Source organism: Manis javanica, chromosome 15 (assembly GCF_040802235.1).
Source record: "Manis javanica isolate MJ-LG chromosome 15, MJ_LKY, whole genome shotgun sequence".
NCBI lineage: Eukaryota > Metazoa > Chordata > Mammalia > Pholidota > Manidae > Manis > Manis javanica.
In genome coordinates this window covers 61,965,286-61,980,050 of record NC_133170.1, presented here as the reverse complement: position 1 = coordinate 61,980,050, position 14,765 = coordinate 61,965,286, and the positions used below count along the sequence as shown (strand labels likewise).

At 55.4% G+C, this 14,765-nt stretch overlaps 1 protein-coding gene across 28 annotated transcripts in view; it reads left to right on the top strand.

Moving 5' to 3' along the window:
- NCOR2 (nuclear receptor corepressor 2) overlaps positions 1-14,765 on the top strand; it is a 200,178-nt gene that overhangs the window by 79,298 nt on the left and 106,115 nt on the right. For all 28 annotated transcript variants that reach the window (XR_005060254.2, XR_005060256.2, XR_005060255.2 and 25 more), the window contains 2 exons: positions 6,741-6,797; positions 13,578-13,630. Coding sequence is in view for 25 of the 28 variants with exons in the window: in XM_037014401.2 (XP_036870296.2) it covers positions 6,741-6,797; positions 13,578-13,630 (110 nt within the window). In the remaining 3 variants the exon portion in view is untranslated. The remainder of the gene's footprint in view (positions 1-6,740; positions 6,798-13,577; positions 13,631-14,765) is intronic.

Genomic DNA, 14,765 nt, shown 5'->3' with positions numbered 1-14,765 from the left:
ATTCCTCACTTACAAAGTGGTAACTACAGCACCTGCCTTGTACAGTGGTTGAGGATTAAATGGGTTCAGGTAGTGCCCCGAGAACAATGCCTGGTGCCAAGTGCCTTTGGGGGCTGTTACTGTTGTCATCGTTGTTCTTCTCTTCTTGTTATTGTTTATATTTTGTATGATTTCACTTAATCTTCTCCAGGCCTATATGAAACAGGTACTGTTATTCTCTCCATTTTACTTATACAGAAACCGAGGCTCGGAGAGGGAAGGTGACCTGCTTGAGATTGCACAGCAAGTGAGATTTGAGGCTGGGAGTAAGAGCCAGGACGAAGCTGAACCTAGGAGCATGTGGTAGAGGGTACAAGGGCAAGGCTCTTGACTGTGTCACCCCAGGCAGCCCCTCTGCCTGCCTTCCCTGATCCTTGGGTAGGAGATCAGGCATGGTTCTCTCCAGCAGCTAGAGAGGCAAGTTGGTGGCTTTTCAGGACATTGCCACAGTGTCCTTGGCCCTTGTTGGGGACGAGCAGACTCTAACAGGCTGGAGCCCCAGGCTCCCTAGCCTTTGGTGACCATCGTAGGAAGCCTGCTCCTCCTTGCATCCCATTGAGGCCAGGGTGTTTGACTACACTGATTGGCCAGGGCTGAGTCTTAGGCCCACCCCTACCGTAGGACTGCATAGAGGAGGGGGTTTCTTCCAAGGGGAGATCAGAGGAGGGGAGTAGAGGCTGACCAGGCACATGCAGCCTGTAGCCCCCCACTCTGGGCTGGTAATTACCATGTTGCAGTTCCAGAGCACTGGTATTTCCCTCTCCCCTGCACCTCAGGCCGGGGCTTTATGCTCATTTACAGTGACTTCATCCCAATAGTGTCCTGATGGTGTATGGTAGTCTCTGGCCCTTCCCTGTGTCCCCACCCCAGCCCCCATAGTTTACAGATGAGCCAGGCAACTGAAGCTCTGGGTAATGTGCTCGAGGCTTCGCAGCTAGTGAGGGGCAGGCTAGCACTCAAACCTGGCGCCTGGGACTGTGAGAGCTGGCCTAGTAAGTTCAGTGGGCACGTCTCACTCACCCTGTTGGCTTGTTCATTCATTCACCATGCGATTGAATATCTGCTGTATATGCCTGCCACTGTTCCAGGCACTGGGGACGCAGCAGTGACTTGGCCCTCGTGCACTCACATTGGCTTTCTGGTGGGGGAGACAGAATCATACCCATAGTCGCCACAAATGGGTACACCACTGGCCTGAGGACTTCGGCTCCTCACTGTCGCTGAGCCCCATTCTGGTCTTTCATTTATCCCCACCACCCACCCCTGGCCTTTGTTCTTCCTTCCACACCTGGCGTGCTCCTGCCTCAGGGCCTTTGCTCTGGCTATGCCCTCTGCCTGGAGCTCCTTTTCCCCACTGGCTCTCTCTCACTCCCTCAGCTCTGTGCTCAAATGCCCCATTTTCAGCAAGGCCCATCCTGACCCACCATGTAATCCTGAAAACACTAAAATCGCCATTTCTTCTGTTCCTGGCTTTAATTTTCTCCTCTGTTGTTCCCACTGGACATGATTTATACTTTATTTGTTTATTCTGTTTATCATAAACAGGGCCCCATGAGACGGGAATTTTTGCCTCCTTTTTCCCACCTGTGTCTCCAGGACCCAGAACAATACCTGGGACACAATAAATGCTTATATGTTTGTTGAACAAATGATTTTCTTCCATAAGAGTCCCCTGCTTTTGGGGGTGTCCTGGCTCCTTGCCCTATTAGAGGTTAGCAGGGATCCCCTCTGCTAGGGCTGAGCCTTTGGGGCTGGAGGCTGAGTGGGTGGGAGGCCCCTCAGCTGCCTTTGGCAGGAGCATCCAGGACTGACCACCCCTTGGGGGATCAATAGGATTAAATTTTAATCCTCCTTCCTTCCCTGCTGGTTCCTCTGAGAGGTGGATGACAAGGGTCTATCTCTAAATGCTGTGCTGGCTTGAAAACGAAGCTTCCCCATGGGGCAGAGCCCGCCTGGCTTTTCTGCATATTGAACTGTGGCTCATTATCCATTCGGGGCACATGGATGAGGCGCCAGCCTGCACAGGGGGAGCCAGCGGAGCCTGACTTTTCCTGCCTCCCAGGAGCTGCCCACGTGGGCAGGGCAGGGCCAGGCAGGTGTGCACAGATGACTGAGCAGGAGCAGAGCTGCTGCAGGCCCTGGGGACGGGTGGCGGTGGCCAGGGTTGGGAAAGGCTTCTGGGAAGCAGTGGATGGGTCCTTGGTGTTTGGGTGGAGGTCACAGCAAAGGCTCAGAGGGCATGGGGCTCTCATTTGATCCTCAGAGGGAATGTGTGGGGCACAGGAGGTGGAGGCCTGGCGGGTCTTGGGGGGATGCTCACACTTTGAGTTTGGGTGAAAGGGCCACAGGCAGCACTAGTGAAGGATGTACAAATGAGGGACAGCCTGCATGGCGTGGATACCGCAGGAATTCTGGGCTATGGGCGATAGAGGTTGACTTCCTGGAGGAGACAGGCCTTGAGCTGGGGCTGCAAAAATGGGTGCCCCTGGGAACAGGTAGAACATTGTGGTGGCGAGGACTACAGCCTGTTCAAAAGGTGGTGAGGAGGCTGAATTTATGGAGGCAGAGCTGCCCATTTGCCTAGTGACAAGGACATCAGAGAATAAGACTCAAACCCTCTCTTGCCTTGGATTTTAGGCATTTTACTAGTAAAGTGTGTACACAATGTGATTAGGACTAAGCAGGACAAAGATGGATACATCGGTAATAACCAGGAACATGAAGCACCTTGTAGAGCACTTCGGAGGTCCAGGCACCCCAGTTCTAGCTTCAGAGCCCTGCCCCACCCTGGGTTGTGACTTGGGCCTTCAGGGCAGTGTCCAGCCCCATCCTACAGCCCGGCACCCTGCTCCAGGCCCAGCTCTGCCCCTGCGTCTGGCTGTCCCTCACAGTTCCTGGAGTCCAGAGGTTTCTCCAAAGACAATGTTGTCCTGGTGAATTTGTTAACACGAATCCGTGAATTCCGCCTCAGCCACTGCATCTCCTTCATCACACCCGTGAGAGCTCTGGACAGAGGCTTTGAGCCACGTGCAGGCGAGGAAGCCAAACCTCAGGGCTAGTGAAGCCCTGAAATGCCACCACCCCTGGCAGATGGACACGGTGTGGAGGGGAGGGTGGTGTGGCTGTGGTTTCGGGCTTCCTGGATGGACACTACCCCTACCTGAGACGAAGAGGGGGAAGCCTGGCGCTCAGCCAGAGCAGGTAGCTGAGGACCCAGAGTGGGGGTCTGTGCAGGGAAGGCGGGGGCCAGACAGGGCGAGGCTCAGTCTCCCTGCATAAGAGGAGAGCCGTAACTGGGCGCATACTTGGGGGGGTACATGTGTGCCAGTATGTGGGTGCACATGTAACTATGGATGGCTGTGCTCATATGTACATGGCTACGTGTGTGTATGTGGCAGCTGGTGGGGGCACACATGCATTTACATGTCACTCGTGTGTGTTCATGCATGCATGTGTATTGACTATATGCATGTGCACATGAGTTGGCATGTGTGGGTGCATGGTTGTCTGAGCTTACACATCCATGAACATATCTGTGCACATGTGTTCAAGTGGGCCTCTGGATGACTGTATGTGTGACATGCATATGTAAGTTGCTGTGCATGGGGCATGTGTGTGGTTGTACTACACGAATATGCACATGTCCACTTGGGTACATGTATATCTGCGCAAGTTTGAATGTGGGTGTGTGTATGAGTCGGCTTGTGTGCACACATGCCCTTAGAGATGTAGCACAGTATTTGGTCACATGGGTCCATGGGCTTGTGTGCATCTTTCTGTGCAGGTGACTAAGATCTTTGGTGCCCCAAGCACAGCCACCAACTCCATGGCCACCAGGAGGTCTGGCCACATGGAGCGCTGGGGTCCCCTGCATGAGTCTTGAATGAGACTCCAGCCTGACCCCCTGGTCGCTGGCCGGAGTCCCTGCTCTCCCTTCTCTGCTGTCTTGAGGTCCTGGGTTTGTCCCCTGGGAGCTGAGCAGGGCAACCTGGGGCAGTGGCTTGCCAAAGGCTGGGCTGTGGGCGTCCATAGACCCTGGCCAGGAGTCTGGCGTTGGTTCTCAGGGGGCAAGGAGCTTCAGCTCAGAGGGTAAGAGGCAGTCTTTGGTGCCAGGCTGGCTCTGTAGCTTGCACCTGTGTTCCCTGGCCGTGCTTCTTTCCTGGGGGTGTCTCCCCTCCATTTGAAGAGGGCCACGTGGTTAGGAAGTGGATTTGAACTTAAGCCAGCTGGCTGTGAAGCCCTTGCTCTCAGTCCCCAGCTGCCCTGTCTGTCCAGTGTTACAGCATCTTTAGGACTGTTTCTGACAGGGTTCTTCTGGGTAAATTTTAGGTGTGCCACCTTTTGGAAACTGAATTGCAGGGTCACCCAGGGCTTCGAAGTAGAGTGTGGGGAAGGCTTGTTAGGAACAACAGAAGCTCCCATGGGACATGGGAGGAGGAGCTGGCTTTGGGGTGCACCCAGCTGCCTGGGCTCCCCACAGCTTTGGCCAGTCAGAAGAGAGCTCCTCCCTGCTCCTCTCCAAGGGCTGCAGGAAGGCTCTCTCCTGGTGCCCATGTTCTTGAGACTGTGAGGATGTGGTGGAAGATGGAATCTGCTATGGTTCCTAGGATGCAGGCTTCTGAGAGGATCCGCCACCATGGGGCCTGAGTTCAGTTCTGAGACTGAGGACCAGCCCTGTGAGGTGGCAGTTTTCAGTGGTCTAGTTGCTCCAGTCCTGCCCTTCCTGTGTTTGGTATCTCCACTTTTTCTACCTGAGCAGTTGCTGCTGATCCCCACAGAGTCTCATGAATGCACACAAACTCCTCTTCATCCCTCAAAACTCAGCCTATGTGTCCCTCCTGTGATCTTTCTGGAGAGAGTGACTTGTGCCCTGCTTCATGCCTCCTCTGTACACCACACACACCTTTCTCTGCCTGAGCATAAAATGTGCCATCATTGTTCTTGTCCGGCTGCCCACTAGGCTCAGTTTATTGCAGGCTTGGGTGGGCCTCTGTCTTGCCCCAGTGCTTAATACAGAGTGGGTGCTCAGGAAGTATTTGGGGAGCTGCCCCATCACCTCTCCACCCCATAACCAGTCCTCCACTTGACCTGGCTCGGGAATTCTCCTGTCTTCAGTACCCTACAACTGACACTTTCTTGCTCCAAGGGGTGGCTGGGGCAGGGGTGGTCTGTCAGGGTGGTACCTGTCTCCAGTGCCCAGGTGATACAGGTCTCAGTTTCAGGGGAGGCCCTGGATAGGACTGCCCTGTCTTTCTCCGTCTGTGGAGCGTGGAGGTGAGAAGGGCTTCTTCCCTGCATCATCTTTCCCTGCCTGAGTCTCATCACCTGTGAAACGGGGACGCATCTTGTGTCTGCCTCACCTTGTGTTTGTGTGTGATTTAAATATTAGTAACATACACTGTGTGCTCAATGCATAGTAGGTGCTCAAAAGATGGCAGTCATTATAATAATTTGCCCTCGGTTTTCTGGCCCCCAGCCATGCTCTGAGGCTGTTAGTCTCGGGGTTCCGGCTCTGCCAAGGGGGCCAAGAGCATGGCTCTGTCCTGGGTGGGCTGGGCCCAGGGCTCTAGGCGGAGCTAGTTCTAGGTGCCAGCTTGAGCCCACCTACATACCTGCTGTCTGGGGCTGGGGTGGGGGAGTGAGGCCGGCCCTTGGCACCCTCCTCCCTGCTGTGACACCAGGAGCCTGAGCCTCTAACTCTGTTGTCAGCTACCTTCCTCAGGACCTTTTGTGGGTCGGATTTGGGGATCACCGGGGGACAGTTTTGATCTGATGATGGTGACTTGCTTGGCCTGCCCCCAGCTCACTGCAGACACTGAGTGGGCTCCCAGTTTGGCTGAGTCAGGAGCACCTAGGTTTCCTGGGCATAGGAGGGACCTATGCCTCCTGAGGTGCGCCGTGGGCAGCCCACTTTCCATTGCACATACCGGCCCAGACCTGGCAAATACCCCGCTGAAGCCACTTGCCTAGCTCTGTCCACCCCCACCCCCTGCAGCTGGCCCAGCTGCCCTCCACGTCCGCAGAGCAGGCCCCGGTGGTTCCAGGCCCCGGCGGAGGCGCTGTCCGCCTTCATGGCCAGCCTGGAGGTCCTGCCTGGTGAGTTCACGGCCACCGAACCCTTGCTGCCACATGATCCTGTTTTCCTAATAAGTCCTGGGTTGTGGGTGGGGAGGGAGGCGGGGAGGCCCCGGGGCAGCTCAGAAATAGTCACATGATTGTGAAATACAAGAATCCTAGAAAGGGTATCTCTGAGGCCTCTATCTTCCCCTCCTCCTCCTCCTCCTCCTCCTCCCTTGCTGGCAGCACCAGCTCTGAGGTAACTGCAGATACCCAGCCAGCTTCCAAGGCGAAGGAAGGCATCTTGGGCCTGGCAGTGCTGGCTGGCTGGCAAGGAGCTGTGCCCACACCACTGGGCCCTGGGGGGAGTCAGGCAGAGGTGGGGGCAGGCAGTGGAGAACACGGTGCATTTGTTAGAATCGAAACTTGGCAAGCTAGCTGGGGATGGGGCAGGGGTATTGAGGCCCCTCTGTGTTCATCTCCAGCCTGGGGAGGGCTTGCAGGAGACCCAGGCCTCCCCCACCCCACCGGCCGTGGATTGGCGTGCTGGGTTGGGCAGCTGCCTGCTGTTCTGGGAGCCTCTATTTATAATCTGTTCATTTTTTTTTTTTTTTTAATTCCTTGTCTTCTCTGTCACCCTGCAGAAGAAGGCTGAAGCTGCACATCGGATTCTGGAAGGCCTGGGGCCCCAGGTGGAGCTGGTGAGCTCGGGGGTAGGGTCGGGAGGGAGCCCTGGGACAGGGTGGCAGGAGTGGTGGGCAGATGGCGGGTAGGTGTGCCGAAGGAGGAAGTCACCTATTGTCAAGCACTGCCCTGTCCTTGGAGGATGGAGGAAAGGCACCCCCTGATAAGAGGGACTGGCAGATAGTAAGTGGGTGAAAGGGCTGGGCCATGCTGGGGGTGTGGTGGGGGTGCCATGGCACTCCTGTAGGCTGCAGGAAGGTTGGCACATTGGAGTCCAGCCCGTTTGGTCTAGTGTTGCATGGAAAGCCCAAGCTCTGGGCCAGATGATCTGAATTAAGCTCCCAGATCTGCTACTTAACATCTGTGTGACCCTGAGCAGGTCTCTTAACCTGTCTGTGCCTCAGTATTTTTTTTCTGGAATAATAACACATATCCTATGGGTTATAGTGAAGAAGAACTGCATTAACTTTGTAAAACATTGAATGCAGTGCCTCATGGACAGTCAGTGCTGAGCATTAGCTGTTATTATTATTGTTATTATGATCATCACATCGTCAGTGTCATGTGCTGGTGGGGAGATGCCATGTCAGCAGCAGAGCTGGAAACAGACCTCAGGCCTCTTCTGTCTCGGGTGCCCCATCACCTTTATGTGTCATCAGAGATGTGAAGCTTGGGGGCATGGACACTCCCAGCTGGTGGCTTTGGAGTTCCAGGGGACTCCAAGGCAGAAGCCTCATCCCCAGGAGATGTGGCCAGAGTCCCCACCTGCCCAGGACCAGTCAGCACCCCTCAGGGTGCTGGGGGGAACACCACTAACCCACATGTGGACACGGGATGGATGTGAGGGTCCCCGTGCACATGGCAGGTCTGGGGTGTGTGTGTGTGCATGCTTATGGGGCAGAAATAAAGTCTCATGCACTTGGAGCCTCACTTTATACTCAGGTCCACTGTGTGTTTGCTGAGTGGCCTTGGGACAGGGACTCATTTCTCTTGTGGGCATGATGGGAAGAGGAGGGTCTCTGTGAAGGTGGAGCAGTGATGTGTGGTCAGGCTTACTGGGCACGGTGCTTGGCCTATAGTAAGTGTGCAGCTGGTGCAAGCCTGTAGGAGGGCTGTGCTGTTTCCCCTGAGTTTCTTCAGCGGTGAAGCTGCTCCCAGCTTGGGCTCCGTCTGCTCAGGCCTCTGAGGAACAGTGAGTGGCTGGCCTCAAGCCTCCCTGGCCTTTCCAAAGGGCAGAGCCAGACAGTCAGTGGGGAAGTGGGAGAGCACCCCTCCTGCATGAGTGGCAGCCTCCCAGCATAGGGTCTTGCTTCTCCTGTTGGGCATGATTTCTGGGCTTCTCTATCATCCCCCCTTTTTTTTGTAGCCTTATTGAGGTGTAATTCACATGCCTTACAATTCACCCATTGAAACGTACAGTTCACTGGCTTTTAGTCTATTCACAGATGTGTGCGACCATCTCCACAATCAATGTTTGGACATATCACCATCTCAAAAAGAGCTCTGTACTCTAAACTGTCATCTCCTTATCTACCCACTCCCCAGCCTCCCTCCCACTGCCCTAACCAGCCACTAATCCGCTTTCTGTCTCTACGCATTTGTCTGTTCTGGATATGTCGTATCAATGGAATCATACATTATATGGCCTTTTGTGTCTGACTTCATTCAGCATAATATTTTTAAGATTCATCTCTGGTGTAATGTGTGTCAGAGCTTCATTCCTTTTTATGGCTGAATCATAATCCATTGTATGGATGGACCACATGTATCTGTTTATCCACTGAGGGACATTAGATTGTTTTTGCTTTTGGCCATTATAAATAAAGTGACCATGAGCAGTAATGTACAAGTTTCTACGTGGACATACATTTTCATGTCCCCTCGGTACATAGCTAGGGCTGAGATTGCTGGTCATGTTAACTCTGCCTCTCTGTTCAGCTACTTGAATTGACAGGCTGTTTTCTAAAGTTGCTGCACCATTTTCTGTTCCTACCAGTAAGTTGCCCCTTGCCTTGGTTTCCCCCCTTGCCTGTGGAGATGGGAGAACCAGAGGCAGTACCTCTGCACTTCCAGACCTGGAGGGCCCCTTCTCCCCTTTCCTGACCTAATTGGTCCCAGAGCCCTCCTGAGCGGGGGTGAGTGGAGGTCACTGTGTCTGGAGGTGGAGGCCCCAGGAATGCCCATGCAGGAAGCAGGGCCAGCCTCCCTGTGGGTGGGGGAGTGTGTCTGCTGGGCTCAGAATCCACGTGATTCTTTTCTGGGTGGTGGGGCTGTCTCTGAGTGGAGGCTTTCAAAGCTAGTCGCTTAGGCGGGCAAGGTGTGGAGGGGCTGTCACTGGAGTCCTCTTGAAGTCAGTGGGCTCTTGGCTTGGTGGCCTTCAGTGGGGCTGGGGAGGGGACTCATATTGACAGGGCACCCACCATGTGTCAGGCCTTGTGGAAGCGCCATAGTCCTTTTCCTAGATGAGACTCAGAGAGGGCAATGCCTTGCCCAGGGTCACATAGCAAGAGATGTTGCAGGGAGGTGTGCGGACCCCGCGGGCTTGCAGCTGACTATTGTGCACAGGTCTGCCCTCTGTCTCTGTCACTGCAAGGCCCAGGTGGCCAGAGGTGACCTCCACGCGGAGGCAGCTCAGAGGTGTGCCCTCCACAGTGGCTGCTCCTTGCTACCTGTGGGTGAGAGCTCAGACCTTGGAGGCCTGCTGCTGCTGAACCCATCCTGGGCCACCGGGCTGCACCAAGGCGAATCCAGTTCCCAGAGGCCTCTCCCACCTGCAGCCAGGGAGCAAGCACTCAGCCTCTGGAGAGGCTGCTTTGCCTCGGGGGCAGTGATAGGGCTCTGCGACTTCCCTGCGAGGGGGGTCTGGGCCCAGGATCATTTGCATTGGAAAGGAAGAAAATTTGCATAGGCAGCTCCTTTGGGCTTTCCTGGGCACCAGCCCCCACCTCCCGGCCCGTCTGGGCCTGCTCTGGAGAAGGGGGCAGCTCAGGGTGGGGGTGTGGGTGGCCGCAGCTCCCTCCTCTCCCCGCTGCTTTGAGTCACTGGTTTCCTTCCTGTACAGAGCTGCTATTTTAAGAATATGGTGTCAACCAGAGGGTTGAGGGCTGGGGCTGATACTTCATTTCTTAGCAGCTCTGTCCACCTGGGGTGCTGGCTGTCCTCGGCTACCTGGCCGGCCGGCAGAAGACAGGTCAGGAGGGACCCTCTTCCTTCTCCCCAAGACCCAGTTCTGCTCTCTTAGTCATAAAAACACCTCATTTCTGCCCAGGGCTTTACAGTCTTGCACCCCCCCCCCTCACCCCAGTGCTCTTTCTGCCCTCTGTTTGGCTGCGCCCCCATATCAAGAGGAGGAAATGAGAGACAAGCCCCGGACACAGCCAGGGGTTCCTGCTTGCACCCTAGCCTTCCCACCTTGCTCCTCTGGGGTCCCTGGGAGGGTTTTTTTTCCTCTTAGGTGTGTCCTGAGAGGGGATTGAAGCCTGTGAGGCAGTGAGGCAGGGAGAGCTGAGCCCCCAAGGGCTGCTGAGGGTGTGCAGGCCGAGGCTGTCTCCTGGCCACCACGTGTTGGGACTTGCGTCCTGGCTTGTGCAGCTCCCTGTGCGGATGGGGAGGAGGGGATCTAGGGGAGACCTCCTTGGGCCCTACTCTGCCCTCCCCTCACAGTGTACCAGCAAAGGACAGGACATATTCCGGGCCCTCCCCACCCCCATCCTACTCAGCACCTCCCCAGACAGCTGCCCAAAGGTGGCCAGCAGCCCCCAGCACTCTGGGCTGAGTCTCCCCTTCCCTCCCAGGTCTCAGTTTACCTCAGAGAGTGCGGAGGGAGTGCGTCCCTGGGGTCAGACCGCAGTGTTCTCTTGGTCTTTTTGCTGAAGGGCTGTCCCCAAGGCCTCCTCCAGGGCCAGGGTGCTCTGGCTCACCTTGCCTGGCAGAGTTAAAGTGATTCCCTCCCTGCCTGTTTGGTGGGTCCCAGGCTGACTGGGACCTCGCTGCCCTCTGAAGTTGCCCCCCTTTCCTGGCCTATCCCACCTTGTAGAAACACAGCCCCCTGCCCATTGCTTTGCTCCCTGGGGCTCTGTATGTGGGCCTTCAGCCCCTCCTGGCTTCCTTAGGTGGTGGACACATTGCCTTTTGCCATCTTTAAAGCCAAAACAAAGCAAACCTGATATTTCGACAGCCCAAGGTGGTAGGTCCTGTGTGCTCCTGCCCATTTACCAGCTGAGCCTGGAGTGCTGAAGGCACGGGTGAGAGATCCCACAGCTAGCGAAGGAGGCGCCCTCATGTCAGTTAAATCTTGGAGGTCTGCCCCTGGACACTGACCCTTCAGGCCCTGCCCACACCCTCCTGGCCTGTGTTTTATTGGCAAGTGGGGAATATAAAGGCCCTAATGCCTATAAAGGATTAAATGTGGACATGAAATTCGGCCCGGCATCTCTGTATGCCCCTTGCTGTTCTGAGATAAAGGCTCTCAGCCTTGTGCAACGTCATAAGCTCTTGGTTGGGAAGTTCTGCAGTGTATCTGACTGCAGGCTGTGTAGTTGCCCTCATGTTCAATCCCCTGCAGAGGGGCTGGGGAAACCTCCTCATGTCCACCTGAGCACCAGCTGTGGGGAGAGATGTTCTGTGCCAGCAGCAGGGTGCTATCTCCCTTCCTGGGGAAGTAGCTGAGCTTGGAGCCTGGACTTGCCATGGAGGGAATATGGGAGACACCATGTGACAGGTGACCTTTTCATTGGCCAGGGCTGCCTGTGGTGCTCTATCCATAGGCCTATGACTGCCCAGGCAGTGGAGGGTCCCCCTGAGGGGCCCACCCTTTCCATGGAGGCTGGGAGTGGCAGGAGGCCTGTGGCTGTGCAGCTTGTAGGGGGGTGCCCACTGGCTAGGATTGTCAGGATGTTTGTAGGTGTCAGAGGTGTGTTCTAGGGAGAATATCTAGGTCGGGGTCTTAAGTGCCTTCTCCTCTCACGCTGCCTTCCCTGCCCTGAGGCATCGGGACTCTATGGCTCCACCCTTCCCTTGTCCTGTCTGACCCCTCACTCTGTGTGCTTGGCTGCACCACAGTCATCCATGGCTGCCTTGGCAGGGTCCTGCTGCACATATGGGTGTGTGCAGAGGGGCAGAGGCACACGGACATGCAGCGGGAGACACACAGAGGAGCATGGGCAGAGACAGAGCGGCCCCTTCCCTCCACAACTGGAGTTGAGACAGGATTTTAGTTCCAGCTTTTCTCTTAGCAGCTCTTTAACCTCTCAGGGACTCAGTGTTCTCACCTGTAAAATGGGGATGGGGATGGTATCAGTTAGCCACAGCTGTGTAACAAACCAACCCCACATTTAGTGGCGTGAAACTGCAACTGTTTACTGTTTCCCACTAGTGTGGAAGTCAGGTGAGCATTTCTGTTGATCTGGGCTCAGCTCACATCCATGGGCAGCTCACATCCATGGGCAGCATGGGCAGCACGGTGGCTGTAGCTCAGCCTTGGCTCGGGTGCCACTGCCGTGTTCCACGTTGTCTCTGCCTCCAGTAGGCCAGGCTAGGCCTGTCCTCTTGACGGGGGCAGGCGAACAAGAGAGGAAGCAGAAACGCAGACGTGAATTTTCAAGCCTCTGCTTTCATTAAGTTTGCAACTGTCCCACTGACCAAAGCAAGGGTAGGGGGAGGAGTCAGGAAAAATGGGTGCCATTAATACAGTCACCGCTCCCCAGTGGTGGTGATGACGCTGATACTTCTCAGATGTTTCAGTCTGCCAGGCGCTCGTCTAAGAGCTCTGCATGTATTCCTTATTGATCTCCATGACTCTATATGAGTTCAACCCCATTTATAGATGCAAACAAATGGCTTGAGTAACTCACCGAGAGATGCACAGCTAAGAGGTGGCAGAGCCCGGATGTGGAACCAAGCTATGCCCTTAGCCCCTCACTGTGGCGCTGCCACCCAGGAAGGAGATAACACGGTGTCTAGCTCAGGGCTGGGCCCGTAGCAGACACTGCTGTAGCCTTCCTCCCGTGGTGTGCACTCGTTCATGCCTCGCTGCTGGAGAGCACACGCGGTGTGAATGAATCCTAATTCCTTACCAGCCCCAATGGTGGGCATTCAGTTGGCAGCTGATGTGCTGCAGTCCAGCCATTCTGGTGCTCCTCTCCTGGGGGAACACAGTGCGCAAACATTTCTGCGGCATGTGTAATGGGGGTGGGGGGTCACAGGGCACGTGTTGCCATGCTTTAATAGGTGCTGCTTCACTGCTCACTGGGGCCCATACACCCATATGGTCTCCACCCTCTGTGTGCAGGCTTTCTTGTCTACCCACGTCCTCACCAACACCTGGCATTATTTGGCTTTTTGTCTTCTGCCAGTCAGTGGAGTGACATGGCATCTCCTGTGATGTCTCACTGAGAAGTAGATCAGTTTTTGTATTTGAGACTGTTGCTGATCTCTGTCCCTTGGGATATGTGTGCTTGTCCCTGGGCGGTCAGGCCAGCACTGCCCAGTGCCTTACAGAATAGCGATGATGGCCGTGGTTGGGGGGGCATGGTACACACAGCTGTGCCCAGAGGGTTACAGCCTGTTCCTGGCTGGGGCTGTGGGCTGGGTCCCATGTTCTGTTTTATGCTTGCAGCCGATTCTCACACCAGTGGGCAGGTCCCTGGTGCCAGGGCCTTGGGCACTGTGGCTCATGGCTGAGGTTGCCCAGGGCTAGAGCTCCAGCCACAGGGCTCTGCAGTAGCTAGCCTGGCCCACACCAGCTGCCTAACACCCAGATTCTGCTCTGATGTGCTTCCCTCTCTTTTTCTTTGCAGCCCTTGTACAACCAACCCTCTGACACTAGGCAGTATCATGAGAACATCAAAATGTGAGTACCCAGGGGCAGGTGTGCAGACATGGGGTCAGGGATAGGCTCTTGGGCCTTGGAAGTCTGGGCTGGTATTAGGGCTCCCAGCCAGGGCCAGGTGCTGGAGGCGGGGTCAGAAGAGGGCAGTCTGGGTAGGAGTTCTGCACTGAGCAGGCCCAGGGCAGGGAGGGGCAGAGGGCGTGCCCCGTGAAGCTCTCGGGACAGACCTTGGGTTGGCGAGGGCAGGCGAGGAAGCTGCACACACGGTCTTGGAGACAGAGGTGGAAGGTTGCTGATCTTTATCCTGTTTGAGTGGAAGGAAGCTGTTACCAGATAAAGAAGAGTGGGCTCAGGATGATGGGTGGCCCAGGGCAAGCAGGAACCGTGGTCTGGGCTCTGATGTAAGCATATTTGGGAGTGTCCTGCAATCTGCACAGGGGTCCTTCTGTGGCACAGCCCATAGTAGAGCACCTGGGAGCACTATTCCAGACCCAGAGGCTTTGGAGGTGGCCAATATCCCCATGATGGGGCCTTTTCCCATATGGATGCTAGGAGCAAAACAAATCAGTTAAATGCCACATGCAGTTGGTGTAGGCTGAGCTGGCAGAACAGGGCCACCAGGCCTGTGCTGAAGGCTGGTAGCTTCATGTGTTCAAGCTGGGAGCAGAGCTTTGGAGGTGTGACTGCTGGAACAGGACTGTTTTTTCTTGGGATGCAATAAAGGGTGCATAGCCTCATTGGCTGAAGAAGGGATATTACCTTGTTTTGTTATCCAGAAACCCAAAAGGTGAAAGGGGCGTTAGACCTTGCCCCTTGGGGGACATGTGGCTATGAGCACTCTGGGGGTGTTAGGTTGGAGGTCTTTGGGATCACAGTGTTTGAACTGTTCAAGGTTCATCATTGTGAAAGCATGCAGGCATTTTTGTGTGACCTCAGAGGGTGGTACTTAGCTGGTCCAGTGGGCAGTCCAGCCTGGTCTAATTGTCCGAGCTTCCCTTGGGTGGAATTGCAGGGTGTATGTGCAGTAGTGAGCTCCTATCCCTGGAGGCATGCAAACCTCCTGATGGTTTTCAAGTATCTGCTGGTGCTGGACTACTTGACGGGGAGGTCCCTTCTATTGTAGTTTCTGGACTCACATGACTGGTCCAGGCTCTGG